The sequence below is a fragment of the Drosophila sechellia genome, chromosome 2R, assembly GCF_004382195.2.
Source record: "Drosophila sechellia strain sech25 chromosome 2R, ASM438219v1, whole genome shotgun sequence".
NCBI classification, from domain to species: Eukaryota; Metazoa; Arthropoda; class Insecta; order Diptera; family Drosophilidae; genus Drosophila; species Drosophila sechellia.
The window spans coordinates 12,038,084-12,063,096 of NC_045950.1; the positions used below are offsets into that span (position 1 = coordinate 12,038,084).

General features: G+C 48.0%; 1 protein-coding gene across 10 annotated transcripts in view; it reads right to left on the bottom strand.

The window, feature by feature from the left end:
- The window catches only part of LOC6609348 (myosin light chain kinase, smooth muscle), a 41,166-nt gene that overhangs the window by 10,677 nt on the left and 5,476 nt on the right, over nt 1-25,013 (bottom strand). For 4 of the 10 annotated variants that reach the window (XM_032714644.1, XM_032714642.1, XM_032714643.1 and 1 more), the window contains exons 7-13: nt 11,082-24,950; nt 4,130-4,840; nt 3,326-4,069; nt 2,493-3,200; nt 2,257-2,429; nt 1,805-1,892; nt 47-1,370 (exon numbers count right to left, since the gene is read on the bottom strand). In XM_032714644.1, the coding sequence (XP_032570535.1) occupies nt 47-1,370; nt 1,805-1,892; nt 2,257-2,429; nt 2,493-3,200; nt 3,326-4,069; nt 4,130-4,840; nt 11,082-24,950 (17,617 nt within the window). Of the gene's footprint in view, nt 1-46; nt 1,371-1,457; nt 1,686-1,804; nt 1,893-2,051; nt 2,099-2,256; nt 2,430-2,492; nt 3,201-3,325; nt 4,070-4,129; nt 4,841-5,049; nt 6,670-6,824; nt 7,584-7,756; nt 8,540-8,601; nt 10,524-11,081; nt 24,951-25,013 lie in introns of those variants that run through there. The other 6 variants (XM_032714649.1, XM_032714645.1, XM_032714651.1 and 3 more) reach the window with 6 other exon arrangements.

Sequence of the window (25,013 nt, forward strand, 5' to 3'; positions counted from 1 at the left end):
TTATCAGATGAAGCTTTCTAACTGCAATGCCGAATGCAATACTCACGGCAGATCATCAGTCTTAATGCTGGGAATTTCCAGGGATCGCTGCGGAGCCACCGCCTTGTTCTCCTCCTCCTCAATGGCTACACGGCAGATGGTCTCCACTTTGCCCACGACATTGGATGCAACGCACACATAGATTCCGGCATCGCGCACCGTGGCCTCGGCAATGATGAGCTCCACATAACCATTGGAATCCAAGGTAGCGGTCAGACGACGGCTGGGTCGCAGGCGCATTCCGTTGCGATGCCAGGTGACACCTACGGATGGATAGGCCTCGACCTTTGTGGACAGGCGGATTTCGGATCCCTCGCGGAATATATAGAAGGGATCCAGGGGTACATAGAAATCGGGTGAGATGTACGCTCGAATGCCCTTGTCCACCACCAGGGTGCAGTGGCAGGATACGGAACCCAGCTCGTTTCTCGCCAGGCAGGTGTACGTGCCGCTGTCGTCCAGCGTGGTTGCAGTAATTTCCAGCGTGAAGAACTGTCCCTCGGCGCTGATCAGATGCTTTCTATCAGTGTGGATGAGCTCATCGTCCTTGTACCACAAGATCTCTGGTACGGGATAGCCCACGATCTGGCAGGTGAGTCGTACCGGGTAGGTCACCTGGACGCGTCGATCCCTTAGGCGCATGGTGAAGATAGGGAGGGAGTCCCCGACATCGGCTACGTTGCGACCATGGGCGATCTCCTTCAGACGTGAATCTGCCTCATAGATTCTCGAATCAGAGACGACTTGGAGGCGGGCAAATGTGGAAACCCTGCCCTTCGAGTTGGTTGCCTCGCAGGTGTAACGACCCGAGTCCAGTTCGCTGACGGTGGCAATGGTGAGGGCGCAGGTCGAACCGATCTGCCGGATCTTGACGCGTTCCGAACTGCTGCTCAGCTGAATGCCATCCTTGAACCAGGTGACCTGGGGCCTTGGCGCTCCACGCATATTGCACTGCAGCGTGAAGGAGGAACCTAAGAGTGCCTTGGCCTGACCAGGCAGGATCTTGACGAACTCCGGCAGGCACTCGACACCGCCCACTTGGAGAGGACTGCTGGTCTGGACGGTGGGTCCCCAGCCATATCGGTTCTTGGGCGTCACTCGGAAGTGGTACTCAACGTTGGGCTTCAGATTGAAGGCGTCGAAGGAGTTAATGGGCGTTAGACCCAACTCCCGCCAGTAGGCGCCGCCCTCGTGACCCACCACCCAGGCCTCAACCTTGTAGGCCATCACCGGAGCAGAGTTGGCACTAACCGGCTTGCCCCACGACAACGAGATGTGGGTGTGTCCGGAATCCACGACCAGTGGCTCGGTGGAAATGCAACCCGGTGGATCTGAGGGATGGATGAGAGAAAACTGATAAATGAACGAGGCTCAAATGGGCGTGGATAGTTAGGTGACCTCAAGTAAAACTCTTTACGCCCCGGAGAAATATTTTTTATTTTCTTGTTTCCACTACGTAAATGTATAAGCTGGATTGCTGTGCTTTATATAATACATTATTTATAATAAAAGTAATTAAGTCAATCGTTCAGAAATACTAACAAAAGATAAATACAGGAATAGTTCATGGGTATCTGTTGGGTATCTACGATCTCGCAGGAAATTTCTTTTGTAGCTTGAGGTTTTGTTGGGGCGTTTGAACCGATCTGCAAATGAGGATTGGGCTTAGTCTTGAGTGACACATACGGACACTACGACGGACAACACGGAACGCAACGGACATGGAAGGACTCTACACATGGTACGGGGTATCTTATAACCTTACCTCTGAAGTACGAGGTGTCGCTATAGCTGTCCAGGGGAAGACCCCAGCGTGGTTGCGTTGGCGTCGCGGATCGAGCGCGCGGATTTACCTATAAGTTTTGTAGTCAGAACGATATATTGTATTGGTTGGAGTGAACACATAGGGTCAGTCAGGAAAGAAGATTAAGGATGGCTAAGTATGATATAATTGTAATTGTATTTGGTGCTTTGCTGGAGAGGGAGGCGTTCGAAATTTGCAAAATAAATTGTATTGTATTAATAAGCTTTATTCTTCTTTCTTTTTGGGTATTTTAATCTGGAAAAAGAGAAGCAGAGAAGAGAGAACGAATTGCAGTGGTTAGTGAGCGAAAGCGATAGAGGGACAGCCACAAGCAACAGATCAACTGGTATATATGGCATATAGCATATAGTGTATAGATCGCATAAGGACACAGATATAGACACGCAGCCTACCGTCACAGTGACGAATATCCTGTCGGTGCCAAAGTTGTTGCGGGCTACCACGAAGTAGGTGCCAGAATCGGAGATCTGGGCTTGCTGCACTGAGAATCTTGTGTAGTCATCAGACACCTCTTTGCTGACCCGATCCGACTGGGTAATGTCCTTCGTGCCCTTCATGAAGGTCACTGCAAAACAAGGATCGTACATCAGAGGTTACCTCCACACCATCGTTGGTATATCCGGCTTACGTTTTGGTTTCGGATCGCCGGCAATGCGGAAGGACAGCGAGAAGGGATCACCGACGGCGATCTTCATTTCGGTGTCCGGTCGCGAGAGGAACAGCGGAGGACGCTCATCCTTCTCGGCTCCGACGGCCACATCGACGTTGACATTGGATTCGATGCGACCAAAGGCATTGGAGGCGCGGCAGGTATAGGTGCCCTCCACCTCGGGACCGGCATTCATGATGGTCAGCGTGTAGACACCGCGATCGGCCAGGGCCTTGACATTGGGTCCATCCACCACCCTGCGATCGCGAAGCCACTTGACCTCGATGGGTGTGCTGGTCTCCATGAATTCGGCGGAAATGGCCACGGTGCCACCGTTGCAGACCGTCTGGTTGCCCAATGGCAGCAGGAAGTGCGGCTTGTTGGGATCGCGATGGAAGAATCCGTGCGTCTTCTCCAGCGAGTAGTGCTGGCGTCCCTTGAAGTCCACCTGATGGGAGATCTTGTTCTCCGCACCCTCGTTGCGGGCCACACACCAATAGATGCCCGAATCCTTCTCTGTGGGATTCACGATGACCAGCTTGGCATAGCCATCGGCCTGATCGCTCAGCTTGAACTTCTCGCTGGCCTCGATGGGCTCCGTGCCCTTGATCCATTGGATTTCGGGACGCGGCTGGCCACGTACGCGGCAATCCAGAACCAACTCATTCTCGTTGAGAGAATATGTGTCTGCAAAGGGTAAGGATTAGTAAGTAGGTTTCTTTAAATTTAAATTGGGGCCAACAGAAGCGGTTAAAACATTAAGGATGTGCAAGCGAAGATGGAATCCGTAGCTCCTTCTAGACGGGTAATACCTCGGATTGGCTGCGTAAAAGTACTTGGCAATGGGGCTTCCTTGAAGTGTTTGTATACCCGCAGCTGGGCATGGGTTAAACTCTCTCCAAAATCGTTGGTGGCACAGCAGGTATAGTTGCCACTATCATCGGCCACCGCAGCAAAGATCTCCAACGAGGCTTCTCCATTCAGGTAGAGTGTCTGATAGCGATTGTCGCTCCTGGGCAGAGGCTTGTGGTTCTTTAACCACTCGATATGGGTATTCTCGTCTCCGGATACGGCGCAGAGCAGCCGGAGATTGGCTCCCTCCGAAACAGTGCGATCGTGCAGTAGAGTGTGGAAGAGTGGCTTTCCCTTGCCCACGCTGCGCAGGACACGATCTCCGGCTCGATGAAGTTCTCCATTGCCGTTAACCTGGCTTCCGGAACTCAAATGCGACTGGCTACGTGACCAAGGCGTGCTCTCATGATCGCCGATGCTTGGAATCTCCTCCTTACTGACGTTAATCAGGCGCTTAAGATCGGCCGCCTTGATGGTGACGCTAATGGAGTCAATCCGATCCTCGTGCTCTGCATAGCAGGCGAAGATGCCACAATCGGAGGATATGGGATTGCGTATTACCAGCTTTCTTACACCACCTGGTTCTTCTATTGTCCTGTACCGGTTGTTGCATATGGAGTGATCATCACGCATCCAGCTGACACTCGGGCGTCCAATCACCTGGCAACTAAGAACGATCTCATTACGCTGATCATCGTAGGATTCTAAAAGGAACCAAATAAAAAGGTTAGAGGATGTATGGTTAAGGATGTCTTAGTAATTACCTATAATACCACTGGAGAAGCTTTCCGGCAACTTTCCCGTGGACTGATCCAGCACACTTAGCTGACCAGCACTTTCCACCGTCTGCCGGCTGTTCTTCACCACACATCGGTAGTGGCCACTGTCTTCCACCCGGGCATCATAGATTTCTAGGCTGATGGCTCCGTTTATGTTGTAGATCTTGTGGCGGGCATCCTTCGTCACCCGCTCATCGTTCCTTAGCCAGTGAACATCCTCGATGATGCCAGTCACATAGCAGATGAGCTGAGCCTTATTACTACTTCCGATGGTCATGGTCTTTAAGCTGGTCTCCAGATTCAGTCGCAACTTTGCCTCACGAGCCTTGGCCTTGGCGGCTGCAGTGTCGTTCGCTGCGGCACTGGAGGATTCATCCCGTTTGATCTCCTGGATGACCTTGTCAATCGGTTTCTTATCGACATTTCTCTCTCTAACATAATCAGAGGCCTGCACGAATTTGCTGATCTTCATTTGGCCATTTTCACTCTCCGCATAGCAAGTATACAAGCCGGAATCATTGCTGCCAAAGTTGTTAATGGTCAGGAGTTTCACTCCGTCGCTTTGCTCCTCATACTGGTACTTGGTGCCCTCAATGGGCAGTAGGGTATTATCCCTCTGCCAGTAAATATGTGGCTTTGGACTGCCAGATACCTTGCACTCCAATGTGAGCTGGTTACCCTGGGAATGATATGCATCTGGAACATGGACAGAGATAGAGAGACACAACCCAAGACACATAAGACAAAACACTATAAGAGGTTTAGGAAGTTGGCTTACAAGGTGGTTAGTTCTCTTAAAGTAATCCTAGGACTACGAATACGGATACACTTAGCTCATAGATACAAGGACATTCACCTGTACGCACTCAGTTAGACAGTTCCCGCCAGCACATAGAGAATCCTACCTTTGATGCCCACTACAAATGTGGGCGGAATCACCTCCGGTTTGCCCGTGCTGTACACAAACAAATTGCAAGTGCTCACGATTTCGTTTTCGCTACCCCTGACCCGCAAAGTGTATTCTCCGGCATCTTCCTCAGTGACGCCCACGAGGTTCAACCAGGCGATGCCGTCCTGCATGGACATCTTGCTCCTCGGTCCGAAGGCGATCGGTTGGTCACCAAAGAACCACTTGGCAGTTGGCTCCGGCCCATCGATGTTCACCATCCACTTGACATTGCTGCCCGATTTCACGGTTCGGTTGGACAGGAAGTTGCGGAAGTACAAGCGCTTTCTTAGATCCGGAGGCGGTGGTACCTCGCGTCTGGAGCTCGTTTGCTCCTCCTCATCCGGTTTGGGCTTCTTGCGGCGCTTCTCGCCACCCTCACCTTCAGCGGCGCCTTCGGCTCCTTCCTCTCCAGCAGCGGGTGCTTCCTCATCGCCGGTCGGACGTGGAGGTCTGCCCTCCCTGGTCGGCGAGATGCGAGGTGCCCTCACACGTGGCTCCACTGTGATCATGTGGACAATCTCGGTCTTGCCCTCGCGATTCTCCGCCTGGCACACGTACTTGCCGCTGTCCGAAGCCTTCGGGCGACTGATGAAGAGCTCACAGGTGCCGTCATCGTGGTCAACCTGCTGGTACTTGTCGCTGTTCTCAATCTTGACGCCATCCTTCACCCACGTAACTGCGGGCGTGGGCAGACCGCGCACATGGACGTCCAGCTGCAGCTCGTTGATCTTGCCGTGCATCGTGTCCTTGATGTTGCGCGTAAAGGTGGGTGGAACATCACCAGTGCCGGGATTCTCGTAAACCTCCAGTCGGCATGAGGTGGATGCTTCTCCAGTCTCGTCGCGACCCCAGCATTTGTACTCGCCGTTGTCCTCCGCTGTGGCGCTCATGACCTCCAACAGACACAGACCCTCACTGTACCTACCCCTGATCTTGGGTGAGTTTTGGATCTGCTCGCCGTCCTTGAACCACTTGACCTGCGGCTCTTTGGCCTCCAGGAAGCATGAAATCTTAACCTTGGATCCCTCGGCCACCACGCGATCTCTCATCGAGGTGCTGAAGTGGATCGCAATGTTCTTCTCGCGACGCTTGCTTGACAAGCTGGCGGTATCGGAGGCGTAGTCGGTGGCATAGGCCGAGGATGCTCCATCGTCCTCCTCCTTTTTGGCACGTCTCTTCGCCTTGCCGTCCTCAGCCTCGGATTCCGGTTCGGCAGCAGGAGCCGGCTTCTTCTCCACCGGTTTCTCCACCTCCTTCGGACGCAACAGGCTCTTGTCCGCATGGAACACACCATGGATATTTTCGGCAATGTGATGGGATTGACCTTCAAAGAGCACGTAGTGCGAGATCTCCATCTTGCCGGCGCGACTTTCCGCCTTGACAACATACTTGCCGGAGTCCTTGTTGTCCGGCCGATCGATGATGAGCTCACAGGTGCCGTCCTGGTGCTCGATGATCTGGAAGCGCCCACCGCTCTGGATTTCAATGCTGTCCTTAAACCACTGGACCGCCGGTGTAGGTTGACCCCGCACAGCTGTCTCCAGGATCAGTTCGTTGGTGTTCAGGTGATAGGTCTCTGAGAGAGAGAAACACCGAGACTGGTTACATAAAAACGTTGCCAAAATAACATTGCATAACGAATGCAGTCAATGGCACTGCACAATTATACACATTGCTAATTATAGATGATTCGATCGATCACGGACACTCATCCGATACCCAATATCTTACCTTTCAGAGAGCGAATAAAGACGGGTTGCACATCCGTATTGACCTTGGTCTCGTACACATGCAGCATGGCAGAGGTGGTGATCTTGCACGACTCATTCTGGGCTACAATGGAGTAGGTTCCAGAGTCCTCCACCTTGGCATTGGTGAACTCCAGCACCGCCAGGCTGTCGCGGTTCATGTTGCGAATGTTGGGTCCATACGTTACATTCTGGTCGTCCTTGAACCACTTGATCATCGGCTGGGGTCCACCGATCACAGCCTGCAACTTGACCTTGGATCCCTCGGCCACGTAGCGATTGGACAGGTTGACCGTGAAGTACAACATCTGTTTCGGCGAAGGATCCGGCATCCGGCTGCGTCGCTCGTAGCCACCATCGCCACCTTCCGGCTCATCCTCCTTCTTCTTCTTCTTGCCCTTGGCCTTGGCATCGACTGACTCTCCGCCTCCTCCTCCTTCCTGCATGGCAATGGCGGACAGGATGCTCGATCTGCGCGAGGTGTGGGTGGTGTCGACGACAACCGTGTGGGTGGTCGACTGACTGCCCAGTTTGTTCTTGGCGGTGCAGACATAGATTCCGTTGTCATTGATCGTCGGCTTGTTGATGATCAGCTCGCAAATGCCGTCCAAGTGCTCAATCTGAACTACACGATCGTCGAGCACCACGGGTATCTGGTCCTTGGTCCACGAGATTTCAGGGCGGGGGTTGCCGCGAACCTTCGTATCGAGAATCAGATCGTTCTGCGAGGCATGATACACATCTGAGAACAAAGTCAATCAATCAATTTGGCTATTTTCGTACGCGATCGACCTCAATTGCAACAAAACACCGAACGTCGGACACACAGAAGTACGGGGGTCTTTTTGAGGATCGTGTAACCGATAACACTTGGCCACAGAGCACACACATATCTACAGAATTGGGTTGAAATACCTCGCAGGGGTAGGGCGAAAATGGGTTCAGATTCATCACCATCCGCCTGTGCCGCGTACACCTTGAAGTAGCAGGAGGTCTCGATCTCGCTGAGATCGTTTTTGGCCACACACTTGTAGACGCCGGAGTCGGCGGATGTTACGTTGCCCACCTCCAGGATGGCCTTGCCCTCCTCGGACAGGTTCTTGATATTGCCACCAACAACTACCCACTTGTCGTCCTTCATCCAGCGGGTATTGGGATCGGGTCCAATCACAGTGGCCACAAACTTAATAGTCGAGCCCTCGAGCGCCATGCGATCGCGCAGCTGAGTGGCAAAGGCCAGCTTCTGCTTGGCGGGCACCAATCTCTCCGGCGTGGCCTTCACAGGATGCAGGCGCGCCTGCTCCTCCTCCGCCTCCGCACGCCTCTGGTCGGAGTCGGCCTTCGACTTGAGGGCCGCCTCCATGGCCTTCTTGGCCTGCTTCAAACTGTCTAGCTGGATGTTGTCGCGGGCATGGAAGATGCCGGGTACGTGGTAGTGCAGGTTACGTGCCACCTCAACCGTGTGGTTGATCTGCACCTCGCCACTGGAATTGATGGCTTTCATCGTGTAGATACCGCCATCCTTGTTGCCCGGCTTGTAGATGAGCAACTTGCACACACCGTGCGCCTCCTCCAGCATGGTGAACTTGTAGCTGGGCTTCACCTGGAAGCAGCCGCGCCACCACGTGATCACAGGACGGGGATAGCCGTGCACGTGACACTCGATGGTCAGCTCATCGTCGCGCAGATGATAGTACTCTGAAATGGTCAATTTTAAGCACTTAGGGAGGTCAGCAATCGCGACAAATCCCGACAAATACCTTTGATATACTGAATGGAGGGGGGCTTGGGTTCGTCCTTGAAAATTTCATAGATGGTCACAATGCAAGACGAGCTCGTCTCATCGTTCTGGTTCGAGATCACGCACGAGTATTCGCCGGAGTCCAAGATGGTGGTGTTAAGCACCTCCAGCACCAGAATGTTATTGTTATTGATGATGCGATGGCATCCATCGCGCTCCAGCTGCTTGCGATTGTGGTACCACTTAACCGACAACTCCGGACCATCCACGGCGCAGGCCAGGCGCACACTTTGCCCGGCTTCAACGGCTCGGTCAGACAGGAAGTTGATGAACTTGGGGTTGCGGGCCTGCTCCCGGCGACGCTGCCAGTCGGCGTCGCGCTCCTTCTCACTGATCCGCTTGGCCTGGCTATATTTGCGCATCTGCTGCATGAACTCCTCGCCCTCGACGGCGGCAATGCGCTGCCAGCGCTCCTCCTCGTGGGGATCGGGGCGGACAAAGTCGTCCGAGGAGTCGCTGCCGCGACGTTTTTCCTTCTTCTTGGTATCCTCTTCAGGCTCGGCTTCGATTTCGTCATCAGGATATTCCTGTTCCTGATCCTCATCTCCGTATCCGGCCTCAGTGCCTTCATCACCCTCCTCGCCGACGGCAGATGGATCCTCCTCGTCTTCCTCGGCCTCCGCTTCTGCCTCCGCCTCAGCCTCTTCCTGGGCCCGTTGCTCGGCCTCCAGGCGCTCCTGCTCCTCCTTTTCGGCTTGCAAACGCTTCTGGCGCTCCTCAAAGGTCTCGCCCTTGGGCTTGGCCCTCGCAGCTGCCTCCTCGGCGGCCTTGGCAGCCGCCTTTGCTTGCTCCTCCATCTGGAGCACCATCTTGCTCTTCTTTGGCGGCGGCTTGGCCTGCTGCTGCTGTTGCTCAAACATCTTCTTGCTGGCCTTCTGGCCACCGCCGATCTCCAGTTTCAAGGTCAATTTCGGACTGGGCGACTTCTCTTTCTTCTCCTTCTTTTTGGGCGGTGCCTTCTTCTTGCCCTTCTTCACCGGCTCATCGCCGTCGTCCAGGTCAACGCTGTCCTCCCTGTCATCGCCGCCAAAGTCACCCAGATCGTCGCCATCTTCGGCTGCGGAAGGACTCATGTCCTTGTCAATGGACTTGCGCTGGGCGCGCGGCTTCCTAGCCTTCTTCTCCTTCTTCTTTGGCTTGACCTCCTCAATGATTTCCTCCTCCTCGACCTCCTCGTATTCCTCCACAACGTAGATAACCTCAACGTTGGACACATCCATTACGGCAGCGCGATCGATCACCGACAAATCGGAAGTTATGTAACGCACGGGCTTTTGCACATCCAACGGCTCGGAAATATCCATAACGAGGGCGCGATCGAAGACGGCGATGTTGCAGGTGGTCTGGCTCTTGATATCCCTTCCCAGCTCGAATGGTGTCTTCTCCTTCTCCTCGCGCTTCAGGAACGGAGTAATGCTGCGCCATGTCGAGGGCGTGGCACTGCGCCGCGTCATGTACAGCGTAAACGGGGTTTGGCTCCGGCCGTGAATGGGCGTGGCACTGCGTCCGCGAAGGCTTCCTGGGGTTGGGGACTTAAGCTTGCGCTTCTTTTGCGTTGGCACCTGCAGCGTATCCTGGGCGGATGCCGCCTCCGGTTCGGCGGAGGCCCGTGGCTCGATATCTCCGTTCTCGGTTTCTCCCATTTCGGATCGTTTTCGTACGGTCTCTTTCGGTTTTGGAAGGATATAATTCGTAAATGAGAACCGAAAAGAATTTTATCCGTCCGAGTCGTATATGTATGACTGTGATAATCAATATATATAGCCCGCAACGGTTCGATCGAGATTTTTTTTAGGACGTGAGACGTCCGTTCGATGCAAAAGAAGATTCACGACTGTCACCGAACGTGGTGAAAATTTCGAAAACACATTCCTTCTTCTCGAATCGATCGATCCCTAGTCCCCCAAAATCGATTGTTAATGCTAAAAACAATTTTACGAATTCTGTTTTGTTCGCTGCCGACGTCGCACACACACACGCATGCAACATTGATTGCCAAAATGCGATTCTATTTAAGTAGCAGGCACTTTTTAATTGAATGCAGTCAGTAAACGAAGTTATATAAGTGTGAGCACCGCATCCATTCGAATTCAATCAGCTATTTTTAATGGGCGGTTCTATTTAAATGCGATGATAAAGTGCATCGCTTACCTTAATCATTGATCACTTGCCATATTTGCGAACCGAAAGTGCGAACCGATTTGTTAGTCAAGTATTGCTACTAGCCCGACATATCATAAAGTACGCGACTTATTCTAGCCTTACGAACTAGTTTCCTATATACTAGCTATATACTACGAAAATATACTATATATATACATATATAGTTAGAGATGCAAATGCAAGGTGCACAATGCGAATTCAAAGCAATGCAGCACTAATTAAGTTTGAAATTCGGGCATTGGATCACTAGGTAGATGGGGCACAATTGGCACTTACCTCTAATGTTGCGTGTAAATATGGGCGGAGTGCCAAATTTACTTGAAGGTGCTTCGTATATAGTCACAAGACAGCTAGTTTCGACTTCTCCATTTTGATTGGACGCTATGCATCGGTAAATGCCAGAGTCACCCAGTTCGGCCGATTTGATTTCAAGGCACGACAGTCCGTCGTTCAATGTTCTCCTGTACTTGGCACCATTCTCGATGGGGCAGTTATCCTTGAACCATTGCACATTCATCTCGTGACCCGATAGCCCACAAGTCAGCTTGAGGTCGCTGCCAGACGCGGTGTTTCGATTGGTTAGTTGGATGTCAACAGTGGGCTTCCGCTTGGCACTTCGGGATTCCTTTCGGTCCTTGTACTCGGAGTCCATGGACTTGTACGTTTGCAGGCTAACAGAATCTGCCATTTGTTCAGCCTCATATGGCTTTCGTTTTGGAACAACTAGATCCTCATCCAGAACACTTGGTTTCTTTGCTGCAAGTTGATCTGTTTTCTCAGCTTCATTCTTTACAGAATCCAGAATCTTAGCCCCGTGACTCTTTTCATCGGCAGGAATTCCATCTGGTTTTGGCTCCTTTGAACCACGTATCTCTTCATCAACTGATTTCTTCTTCAGTGCAGCCGAATTTTTAGATTTAGCCTTTGAGTCCTTAGACTCGGGAGTTTTTATTTCGGCAACCTTCTCTTGGGATTTGTTAGTAGCACCGTCCTCCTTCTGTTTTTGGTTATTCTCATTAAGTTCCACTTTGAAGGTTGACTTCTTCTCCAGGACCTTCGTCTTTTTTGATTTGGCCTCAGAGTCCTTAAGTTCAACCTTTAGGCTTTCTTCTGTGTTCTCTTTCGATATCTTTTCCAAAACGAATTCAGAAACCTCAGCCGTTTGGGATTTGGTATGAGTAACTTCCTTAGTCTCCGTCTGCTTTTCTTTCTTTTCATCCAATTTCTCTTCTTCGATTGATTTCTTCTCTGAAAGCTTAGGTTTCTTAGGCTTGGCTTCAGCGTCCTTAACCTCCTCCTTTTTGCTTTCTTCTGCCGTCTCATCAGTAATCTTTTCGGAGACAGTTTCGGACACCTCAGCCTTTTGGGATTTTTTATCAATGGCGGACTCCGTCTGTTTTTCTTTCTTGTCTTCAAGTTTCTCTTCTTCGACTGATTTTTTCTCCAAAATCTTCGATTTCTTTGGTTTGGCTTCAGAGTCCTTAACCTCCTCCTTTTGGCTTTCTTGTGCCTTCTCATCAGTAATCTTTTCGGGGGCAGTTTCGGACACCTCAGCCTTTTGGGATTTTTTATCAATAGCGGACTCCGTCTGTTTTTCTTTCTTGTCTTGAAGTTTCTCCTCTTCGATTGATTTCTTCTCCAAAACCTTCGCTTTCTTGGGCTTGGCTTCAGATTCCTTAACCTCCTCCTTTTGGCTTTCTTCTGCCTTCACATCAGTAATCTTTTCGGAGACTGTTTCAAGTTCCTCTTCTTCGACTGATTTTTTCTCCAAAATCTTCGATTTCTTTGGTTTGGCTTCAGAGTCCTTAACCTTCTCCTTTTGGCTTTCTTGTGCCTTCTCATCAGTAATCTTTTCGGAGACAGTTTCGGACACCTCAGCCTTTTGGGATTTTTTATCAATAGCGGATTCCGTCTGTTTTTCTTTCTTGTCTTCAAGTTTCTCTTCTTCGACTGATTTTTTCTCCAAAATCTTCGATTTCTTTGGTTTGGCTTCAGAGTCCTTAACCTCCTCCTTTTGGCTTTCTTGTGCCTTCTCATCAGTAATCTTTTCGGAGACAGTTTCGGACACCTCAGCCTTTTGGGATTTTTTATCAATAGCGGACTCCGTCTGTTTTTCTTTCTTGTCTCCAAGTTTCTCCTCTTCGATTGATTTCTTCTCCAAAACCTTCGCTTTCTTGGCCTTGGCTTCAGATTTCTTAACCTCCTCCTTTTGGCTTTCTTCTGCCGTCTCATCAGTAATCTTTTCGGAGACAGTTTCGGACACCTCAGCCTTTTGGGATTTTTTATCAATAGCGGACTCCGTCTGTTTTTCTTTCTTGTCTTCAAGTTTCTCCTCTTCGATAGATTTCTTCTCCAAAACCTTCGCTTTCTTGGGCTTGGCTTCAGATTCCTTAACCTCCTCCTCTTGGCTTTCTTCTGCCGTCTCATCAGTAATCTTTTCGGAGACAGTTTCGGACACCTCAGCCTTTTGGGATTTTTTATCAATAGCGGACTCCGTCTGTTTTTCTTTCTTGTCTTCAAGTTTCTCCTCTTCGATTGATTTCTTCTCCAAAACCTTCGCTTTCTTGGGCTTGGCCTTAGATTCCTTAACCTCCTCCTTTTGGCTTTCTTCTGCCGTCTCATCAGTAATCTTTTTGGAGACAGTTTCGGACACCTCAGCCTTTTGAGATTTTTTATCAATAGCGGACTCCGTCTGTTTTTCTTTCTTGTCTCCAAGTTTCTCCTCTTCGATTGATTTCTTCTCCAAAACCTTCGCTTTCTTGGGCTTGGCCTCAGAGTCCTTAACCTCCTCCTCTTGGCTTTCTTCTCGCTTCTCGTCTTGATCCTTTTGGGCGTGTCCTTCAGTCAATTGTTTCACTTCTTCAATAATAGTTAAGATATTGTGGGAAACAACTTTAATCTTTCCATTTATTACAGCCGTTAAGAGGGGTCCATCTTTTTTTTCAATATAATCATAGTCACTGAGCAACGTAGTTTTAATATTTTCAATTTTTGGTTTTAAAACTTCCGTCTCCTCATCTAAAAAGTCATCCAGAATTACGAAAATATCCATAAGACTCTGTTGCAAACTAATCATTTTTTCCGATGACTTATCAACATATGTTTCTGATTGAATTTTAACAGCAACTCTCTCCAAATTTAAAATTTTGGGGATTAATAAGGACAGTTTGGTGAACATATTAGAGTCGTCGATTAGTTGAATAGTAGCTTTTGTTAAAATCATATTGGTTTTAATTTCCTTAAGATAGTTGAGTTTTACTTGCTCAGCTGCTTCAGTTGAGGCCTCACACAGCGATTCAATAAAGGATTCGAAGAGTTTTTTTTCTTTATTATCTTTTCCTCTTTTTCCATCATAGGTGTGAACTATATGGTCTCTTAATTTGAATAAAAGTTTTGCCACTACTTCATCATCTTCAAGGTTATTCACAATTTCCCGACTTTCTGTCAAAATTTCATCGGCACTAGAGCCTAATGCTTTAGATAATTCTGTGAGCCTATCTTTCAATGTCATAATAATAACTTCTCGAGATTTTCCATCTTGATCTCCTTGCTTTTGTGCACTAGCCTCTAGTTCTTTTTCTTCCAGGACTTGCTTATCCAAGGCTGTGACTTTCTCTGATTTAACTTCAGTGTCCTTTACTTCAGGTTTATTTGGTTCTTCAATCTTTTCTTCGGTTATCTTCTCAGCTACGACCTCAGATACTTCTGGTTTCTGGGACTTCTGTTTCACATCCTGATCACCTTGTTTTTGTGCTCTAGCCTCTAGTTCTTTTTCTTCCAGGACTTGCTTATCCAAGGCTGTGGCTTTCTCTGATTTAACTTCAGTGTCCTTTACTTCAGGTTTCTTTGGTTCTTCAATCTTTTCTTCGGTTATCTTCTCAGCTACGACCTCAGATACTTCTGGTTTCTGGGACTTCTGTTCCACATCCTGATCACCTTGTTTTTGTGCTCTAGCCTCTAGTTCTTTTTCTTCCAGGACTTGCTTATCCAAGGCTGTGGCTGTCTCTGATTTAACTTCAGTGTCCTTTACTTCAGGTTTCGTTGGTTCTTCAATCTTTTCTTCGGTTATCTTCTCAGCTACGACCTCAGATACTTCTGGTTTCTGGGACTTCTTTTCGACATCCTGATCACCCTGCTTTTGTGAACTAGCCTCTAGATCTTTTTCTTCCAGGACTTGCTTATCCAAGGCTGTGTCTGTCTCTGATTTAACTTCAGTGTCCTTTACTTCAGGTTTCTTTGGTTCTTCAACCTTTTCTTCACATATTTTCTCAGCTACGACCTCAGATACTTCTGGTTTCTGGGACTTCTGTTCCACATCCTGATCACCTTGTTTTTGTGCTCTAGCCTCTAGTTCTTTTTCTTCCAGGACTTGCTTATCCAAGGCTGTGGCTTTCTCTGATTTAACTTCAGTGTCCTTTACTTCAGTTTTCTTTGGTTCTTCAATCTTTTCTTCAGATATCTTCTCAGCTACGACCTCAGATACTTCTGGTTTCTGGGACTTCTGTTCCACATCCTGATCACCCTGCTTTTGTGAACTAGCCTCTAGATCTTTTTCTTCCAGGACTTGCTTATCCAAGGCTGTGGCTTTCTCTGATTTAACTTCAGTGTCCTTTACTTCAGGTTTATTTGGTTCTTCAATCTTTTCTTCAGATATCTTCTCAGCTACGACCTCAGATACTTTTGGTTTCTGGGACTTCTGTTCCACATCCTGATCACCTTGCTTTTGTGCAGTAACCTCTAGTTCTTTTTCTTCCAGGACTTGCTTATCCAAGGCTGTGGCTTTCTCTGATTTAACTTCAGTGTCCTTTACTTCAGGTTTATTTGGTTCTTCAATCTTTTCTTCGGTTATCTTCTCAGCTACGACCTCAGATACTTCTGGTTTCTGGGACTTCTGTTCCACATCCTGATCACCTTGTTTTTGTGCTCTAGCCTCTAGTTCTTTTTCTTCCAGGACTTGCTTATCCAAGGCTGTGGCTTTCTCTGATTTAACTTCAGTGTCCTTTACTTCAGGTTTCTTTGGTTCTTCAATCTTTTCTTCGGTTATCTTCTCAGCTACGACCTCAGATACTTCTGGTTTCTGGGACTTCTGTTCCACATCCTGATCACCTTGTTTTTGTTCTCTAGCCTCTAGTTCTTTTTCTTCCAGGACTTGCTTATCCAAGGCTGTGGCTGTCTCTGATTTAACTTCAGTGTCCTTTACTTCAGGTTTCGTTGGTTCTTCAATCTTTTCTTCGGTTATCTTCTCAGCTACGACCTCAGATACTTCTGGTTTCTGGGACTTCTTTTCGACATCCTGATCACCCTGCTTTTGTGAACTAGCCTCTAGATCTTTTTCTTCCAGGACTTGCTTATCCAAGGCTGTGTCTGTCTCTGATTTAACTTCAGTGTCCTTTACTTCAGGTTTCTTTGGTTCTTCAACCTTTTCTTCAGATATTTTCTCAGCTACGACCTCAGATACTTCTGGTTTCTGGGACTTCTGTTCCACATCCTGATCACCTTGTTTTTGTGCTCTAGCCTCTAGTTCTTTTTCTTCCAGGACTTGCTTATCCAAGGCTGTGGCTGTCTCTGATTTAACTTCAGTGTCCTTTACTTCAGGTTTCTTTGGTTCTTCAATCTTTTCTTCAGATATCTTCTCAGCTACGACCTCAGATACTTCTGGTTTCTGGGACTTCTGTTCCACATCCTGATCACCCTGCTTTTGTGAACTAGCCTCTAGATCTTTTTCTTCCAGGACTTGCTTATCCAAGGCTGTGGCTGTCTCTGATTTAACTTCAGTGTCCTTTACTTCAGGTTTATTTGGTTCTTCAATCTTTTCTTCAGATATCTTCTCAGCTACGACCTCAGATACTTCTGGTTTCTGGGACTTCTGTTCGACATCCTGATCACCTTGCTTTTGTGGACTAAACTCTAGATCTTTTTCTTCCAGGACTTGCTTATCCAAAGCTGTGGCTGTCTCTGATTTAACTTCAGTGTCCTTTACTTCAGGTTTATTTGGTTCTTCAATCTTTTCTTCAGATATCTTCTCAGCTACGACCTCAGATACTTCTGGTTTCTGGGACTTCTGTTCCACATCCTGATCACCTTGTTTTTGTGCTCTAGCCTCTAGTTCTTTTTCTTCCAAGACTTGCTTATCCAAGGCTGTGGCTTTCTCTGATTTAACTTCAGTGTCCTTTACTTCAGGTTTCTTTGGTTCTTCAATCTTTTCTTCGGTTATCTTCTCAGCTACGACCTCAGATACTTCTGGTTTCTGGGACTTCTGTTCCACATCCTGATCACCTTGTTTTTGTGCTCTAGCCTCTAGTTCTTTTTCTTCCAGGACTTGCTTATCCAAGGCTGTGGCTGTCTCTGATTTAACTTCAGTGTCCTTTACTTCAGGTTTCTTTGGTTCTTCAATCTTTTCTTCAGATATCTTCTCAGCTACGACCTCAGATACTTCTGGCTTCTGGGACTTCTGTTCCACATCCTGATCACCTTGTTTTTGTGCACTAGCCTCTAGTTCTTTTTCTTCCAGGACTTGCTTATCCAAGGCTGTGGCTTTCTCTGATTTAACTTCAGTGTCCTTTACTTCAGTTTTCTTTGGTTCTTCAATCTTTTCTTCAGATATCTTCTCAGCTACGACCTCAGATACTTCTGGCTTCTCGGACTTCTTTTCGACATCCTGATCACCTTGTTTTTGAGCACGTGCCTCTAGTTCTTTTTCTTCCAGGACTTGCTTATCCAAGGCTGTGGCTGTCTCTGATTTAACTTCAGTGTCCTTTACTTCAGGTTTCTTTGGTTCTTCAATCTTTTCTTCAGATATCTTCTCAGCTACGACCTCAGATACTTCTGGCTTCTGGGACTTCTGTTCCACATCCTGATCACCTTGTTTTTGTGCACTAGCCTCTAGTTCTTTTTCTTCCAGGACTTGCTTATCCAAGGCTGTGGCTTTCTCTGATTTAACTTCAGTGTCCTTTACTTCAGGTTTCTTTGGTTCTTCAATCTTTTCTTCAGATATCTTCTCAGCTACGACCTCAGATACTTCTGGCTTCTCGGACTTCTTTTCGACATCCTGATCACCTTGTTTTTGAGCACGTGCCTCTAGTTCTTTTTCTTCCAGGACTTGCTTATCCAAGGCTGTGGCTGTCTCTGATTTAACTTCAGTGTCCTTTACTTCAGGTTTCTTTGGTTCTTCAATCTTTTCTTCAGATATCTTCTCAGCTACGACCTCAGATACTTCTGGCTTCTCGGACTTCTTTTCGACATCCTGATCACCTTGTTTTTGAGCACGTGCCTCTAGTTCTTTTTCTTCCAGGACTTGCTTATCCAAGGCTGTGGCTGTCTCTGATTTAACTTCAGTGTCCTTTACTTCAGGTTTCTTTGGTTCTTCAACCTTTTCTTCAGATATCTTCTCAGCTACGACCTCAGATACTTCTGGCTTCTCGGACTTCTTTTCGACATCCTGATCACCTTGTTTTTGAGCACGTGCCTCTAGTTCTTTTTCTTCCAGGACTTGCTTATCCAAGTCCTTTTTTTCAGATATCTTGGATTCTTCAATCTTCCTTTGTATTGAATGGTCAACGACATCTTCAGTTTCAGACTTTTTGATATCTCCTGCTGCATCCTTATTTTGGTTTTGACTTTCAATAATTTGTTTGAACTCTTCACAAATATCAAGAATCTTTTCAGTAATTAATTTTATTTTTCCATTAACCACAGCAGTATGAAGTTGTCCATCTTTTTTCTCAATATAGTCATATTCACTCAGTAATATTTTTTTTATTTCCTCTATTTTCGGATTAATTTTTTCTGTTCTTTCATCCAGAAGGTCATCAAGTATAATAAATATATTCATTAAATTCTGTTGCAAGTCAATCATTTCTTTCGATGACTTATCAACAAGTTTCACCCCTTGAGTTAATTCTGAAAGTTTTTCGAGATTTACCATTTTGGGAACTAGCAGAGACGGCTTTGTGAACATGTTGCTATCGTCAATAAGTTGAATTGCCGCTTTTGTTAAAATAATGTTGGTTTTAATTTCTTTAATGTAGGTTTGAATAACGAGCTCAGTGGCTTCTGGACAGGATTCAAAGAGGGATTCAATAAGTTCTTCAACAAGTTCCTTCTCGGTCTGTTCCTCTGGTGGTTTGCCATCATAGGTATGAACAATGTGCTCTCTTAACTTAAATATAGACTTTGAGACTTTTTCGATATTATCAATATTATCCAAAATATCTTGGCATTCTGTCATGATTGTTTTAATTTCATCATTTTGCGATGCATTGTTAGGAGATTGGGATAATTTTTCCGTTAGGGCTTCCAAAATATTTTCAGGGGATGCCTTTTGAGACACAACTTCAGTTGGTTTTTGTGCATCATCCACCTCTTTTTCCAATTGCTGTTCCCTGTCTTGAGGTTCAGATACTTTATCTGCCTTCTGTTCATCTTTTTTAGTAACCAACTCTTTTTGGTTTTGTAGTTTTGATTCAGGTTCAATCTCCTTCTTGGTTTCATCATCCGTTTCCTTAGGCACTTCTTGTTGAGTTTCGGTTTGTTTGTAAGAATCCAGTTGTTGCTCGGATTCCAGCATTTTGGGTCTTTTAGCCTCGGGCTCAATGTCTTCCTGGCTTCCTGATCCTTCTTTAATATCTATGTCAGTATCCAGCGCAGATTCAGGAGAAGAGACATCCGATTGACTTTGAAGTTCGGAAAGAAACACGTTCAGTTTGTTAAGTTTTTCCTGAAGATTACTGATCTGCAGCTGCAGTGCATCTATGAGAGCAAACTGCTTAGTGGTTATCTGAGTGAGTTGAGGTTGAGAAAGGATTTCATTCTCTATTTGCACAAGAGTTGCCTCTAACTGAGCAATGTCATCCGTATTTTCATCTAGCAAAAGAATACATGTCGGGTTATTGGCTCGAAGTCCTTCCACGATTTCGGTAAGGAACGCCTTTCCAGACGAAACGTTTTCAATAATTATGCCTATATCGATTGGCACCGTGGGTTCAACATGAATTTCGGACAATGCCTTTAATTCCGCAGTGATCGAATCCATTTCCTGTAAAAGTTCGATGACACGAATTGTATTGTCATTGCCCTCAATAAAATCAAAGACAGCTACTAAGCTGCTTTGCGTCTTCAAAAGACCACCTAAGACTTCGTTACTAATCTGCTCGCTGGCATCGTTTATGCTACGGAAAGCAGCCATTAGACTAGTCTGAAGCTGAACAACAACCGAAGATGATTTGTCGACATCTACGGTGGGCTGGGCGGCTACAGCTCCAATGGAACCTACTAGATTCTCAATAGGTTGCTTTAGAGTCTTTAATTTTTGATAGTCCACAGCTTCTGGGCGCTCACAGTACGCAACAAAGTTGGCGAATGCCTTTTCGATTTTGGCGAACATTTCCTCGGCCAACTGAGTTTCCAGAATTGGTAACGAAAGCAGTATGTCTTCAAAGGCACTCTCTACGTTCTCCAAGGAGTCCACCAAGCCAGATTCATAGGTGTGCACCAAGCACTCCTTCAATCTGAACATGGTGCGAGCTATTTGCGCTTGGGCCAGAACGGTTTCCTGTTGCACGGTATCAGTGACAAGGGCGATCTGTATGTTCTCCAGATCTGACTTCAGTTGCTCCATTATTTTGCCAACTTGCTGTAGCTCTTTATTGGCATCTGTCTGGGTAACTTCCAGACAGGCTTCTAATTGCTTGATGCCACTGGCGACACCTTGTTGTATATCGAAAACCTCCACTTGCGGCTCTTCCTCCACAACGGCTACTTCCTGGATGTGATCTGATACGGTTTGCTGATGACCACTGCTCTTAAGTTCAGAGATATCTCCCTGAGTAGATATATCAATGACATTTTCCAAGAGTTGCACATCGATCTGCTCGCAGTATTGCCTCACATCGTGCAATGGAGTGGCCAAAGTCTTAAGCTTGGACAATTCAAGATCGGTCAAACTCTCGACGCCACTGTGGGCCAAGCACTCCTCCACCTGAAGAACACAGCGCTCCAAGCTGCAGAGTGCCTCGGCGAAGGTTCCCTGTTGACTGGCCTCTGACATCGAGTGAGCCGCTTCCACCAAGTTGGTTTCCTGAACCACCGCCAAGCTACTTTGCAGCTCTTGCATCTTAACGAGGGCTGCCTGTACCTGCTGTGCAGCTGTTCCCGATAGGGAAACAACGTCAGGATCTTCGCTATGCGAAAGAACCGATGTGATTCCCTGGTTCAAGTCGGACAGTAGGACAGCAACAGTCGATGGTTTCTCGGGACCTTTAGGCACTTCCGCTTCCGGATCAGTGGGCAAAGACTCTTCGACTGACTTAAGCACTGACACATCATCCAAGGTGGATAAGTCCTCCATTGAAGCTCGCGGGGGCTTCAGATTTTGGAGCACATGAATCAGACTGGAAAGCGGACTGGCAATGGATAGCTTTTCATCCATAGACTCCTTTTGTTGGCCAACAATGTCACCAAACTGATTCAGTGCATTTATGAACTCACTCTCAGTCAGGGATTCGGGACTGTGTAGGGCTTTAGCCAAGTCAGCAAAACTTTTGCCACACTCGAAGAGAATTCTAGTCGTATTGGCCTCGTTGACGTCGAGTGTTGTCTCTGCCTCACTAAATGTCGCCAGTCCTTTAGCAATTTGCAGGATGCGAAGAAGGTAAACTTGTGCTTCGTTTGAGGAGCTCTTCACTCTTTCAGAAGCCTTGGGGCTTTCACTGATTTTGTTTAAGGCTTCCTGCAGCGTTTCTATGTTCCCAACTGCTTCCTCCAGGGACACCTTGGTCTCCAGCACTTTTCGCAGTGCGCTAAAAGATTTGTCCTGCTGCTGTGACGCTTGCTCCTCATCCTGTTGAATCTCTTGCTGTAGGATCTTAAACTCGTGCTCTTCTATATCGATGACCACGTTGCGAATGAGACTGCGTATGTTGTCCAGCGTCTGAAGAGCCTGCTGATCGGGTTCCCGAGCGACTAGCAAACGTTGGTGACCTTTTTGGGTGTTCTCCTGTAGCATACTCAGTGGTTCAATCAGGTCGGCTAAGGACCCAGTCATATTCTTGACCTCTGTCTGACGGAAGCAGTAGTTTAGCTCGTCGACGGGTCGCTTTAGTCTGTCCAGCAATTCAACATGATGTCCGGTAATTTCCCTTTCCAAAATTGAGCCAATTAGAGCAGAGAGTTCATCTTTTAGGTTCAGCAAGCGAATTTTAACGTTGGGGGAGAGTCGGCCAGAGATCCTCTCGATGTTCGTCTCAAAATGTAAGACAGCCTGGGCAAATGATTGTAAGAGTTTCTGGGTATCAGCAACACCCATTACTGGCTCAGATCGCAGTTGCTCCTGAGGCACGGAGTCCTGACCACTTTCCAGTTCTTGGCCCAGTTGCGCCAGGCCGTTTTGAATCTCCTGCAAGGGGGGCACCATCGATTCCACAGTGCTAACTGTCAGCATTCCTCCCTCCACACTTCCTGATTTTTCACTAAGGATTACTTCTAGACCCTTTTTGAGCTCGAAAAGAGGGGGCGTAACGATATCCAGAATGGCCATGTTTATTTTTTGCTCAATTGACTCGGATCCTGCGAGGGACTCAGTCTTATCTTCAATGGACTGCAGAGTGGATTGTAGCTGCTTAATCGGCTCCACAATGCTCTCCAGCACCTTTTGGTGCACCTTCTTGTAGATTTGCTCCTCGGACTCCTCCAGCGATAGTTCCATTTCGACACGCTCCAGGGCTTCCTGTATCTTTGCCACCGGCTGACAAATGTCCTTTAGAGCGCTTGCTTCGCTGGGCAGATTGGCCTCCGATATGGTGGCGAAGGACATGGAATCGGGCACTTCTTGCATTTTTTCAACCGTTTCCGAAAAATGCTTTGCTGCCTCCAGTTCTTGCGCCTCCTGCAGAAGAGCCTGCGATTTAATCGTGCCCTGCGTGATCTCTAATCCCTGTTGGATGTCATCGGCAGTCAGTTCGATTTGGGCTCGTAGACACTCCGATTCGAACTTCCTGCTAACGATTTTCAGCTCTTCCAGGGCTCTCTTCATTTGCTCCGCCACGCTGTCAATGATGCAGACACTGGTGCGTTGGATGAGCGTGGCTCCAGTCTCGTCGATCTCCACGCACTTTTCAATGACCTGGAGACCCATGTGCAGTCGTCGGATATCCTCATCCATCGATTGGATGAGGGCGTCGATTTGGGTCTCACCAGAGTATACCCTTAATTTCGATTCGATTTGCTTGATGGGCTCGATTATGTTGCGGATGATGGCTATGCTCTGATCCGCTGCCGACGGGGTCATCATCATGGTGGACTGTTCCATCACCTCATTCTCGACGGCACTCAAATGATTGTCGATAACCTTTAGCAACTTTGCGAGCGGAACGAGGGCAATCAGATTTTTATTGATCTCATTCTCATCGGAAACAACCTTTGCATGGGAGGATGTTGTTACCATCAGTCCGTCTCCCACTGCTCCCGAAATATCCTGCAGACGAGCATCATCCTCTGTTGTCTTGGAGGAATCGGTGTCTGTGGGTTTTTTGGACTTCTTGCGCTTTGGCGGTGCCACTGAATCCTTGTCCTTCTCCGGACTTGTCTGTGCACCAGAGGCGGCTTTTTGTGATGCGGACATCTGGGCACTGGCAAAGGTTTGCAAATCGGATGTCTCCTCCTCACCTTGGCTGCCGGAGGCTTTGGATAAGCTAAAGAACTCATCCGTTTCCGTGGGCTTGGACTTTTTTCGCTTTCGAATTGGAGCTGATAGCGACAGTTCTTCCTCCATTTTGTCAAAGGACTGCTGAACATACTGCTCGGTCTCTCTGTCCACTCGGCCTTCTCTTCCGGAAGAGCCGTGTACCGTAATCTCGTTTATGGAAATGTCATCCATATCAGCCTCAGTTCGCATATCGTCCTCGACTGTAAAGTATTCAGGTGAAATGTCGATGACCACCGCTTCCATCAGGAGTTTTCCCGATTGCGAGGTCTCCTTGACGAACCGCAGTGGTGGCAGCTCGACGATGTTGTGCTCAGTAACATGCTCCGAAATTTGATCGGCATACATCTCCACAATCTTCAGGGCTTCCTCCTCCGTGAGATCGGGAGTCTCGTAGAGTGAAACCGATACCTCCTTGCCGTCGAAGGAGAAGGACACGTCGCCCTTTTCATCGATGGTTATATCACCGACTGGCGTCTCGTACAGCTGAGAGGTGCGCTCCTCCTGGATAGTAGACAGGGAATAATTCCTTTGTAGCTCATTCTCGTGATGTTGCTCGCTCTTTTGCTGCTGACTTCTTTGGGCATCCTCGAAGCCCAGAAGCGAGGCCGAACTGGCCACGATACCCATGCAGTTCTTCGCTTCACACGTGTAAGTGCCCAGGCAGCAGGTGCCATCCTGGCCAGAAATAATCCGGTGAATATCGCCCGGCTTCAGCTCCACCCCATCCTTGTACCACTTGAGCGCGGGCTGAGGAACTCCGATGACCTTGCACTCCAGATTTACGGCTCCCTCTTCAGTGAGCACAGCTCGCAGGGATTCCAGGAAGCGGGGTTTCTTGTAGTGCCGCGGTATCTGCAGCTTTAGGAAACAGGAAGTGATGCTGGTGCCGAAATCATTCACGGCCACGCACTTCCACTCCGCTTGATCCACAAACTCCACGGACTTGATGTCCAGCAGCCAGTCTTCGTTTTCACCCCGATAATGGTTATATCTTTCGTTCGGATCAATGGGCAGCTCGTCCCGGAACCAGGAGAGTATTGGATCCGGAGTGGCCTTCACCACCACCTTGAACTGAAAGGGTTCGTTGATCTTAGCATCCGTGCTTTTCAGTCCAGTTAGAAACTTTGGCGCTTGGTTCTGATTCTGTTGAGTGAAGACAAGTCTCTCCTCGTCGGTCAGCTGGTTCTGAATGTCCTCCACGGTGAGGACGGCAGTGCTGCTGGTTTCACCCATGCAATTGCGCGCAATGCAGCAGTAGGTGCCCAGTGAGTTGGTGCCCGTCAGCTGGTAGACATCACCCGGCTTCAGTTCGTGGCCATCCTTGAACCACTTGAGCACGGGCGTGGGAAAGCCAACCACCTTGCACTCGAAGGACACCAGTCCCTCCTCGGTGAGCACGGCGCGCAGACTCTCCATGAACCTGGGCTTGCGATAGTTCCTAGGTACTAAAAAAATAAAGGTTTTGTTAAGGTCTGGTCCAGTAATATAGGATCATTGCACTCCACTCA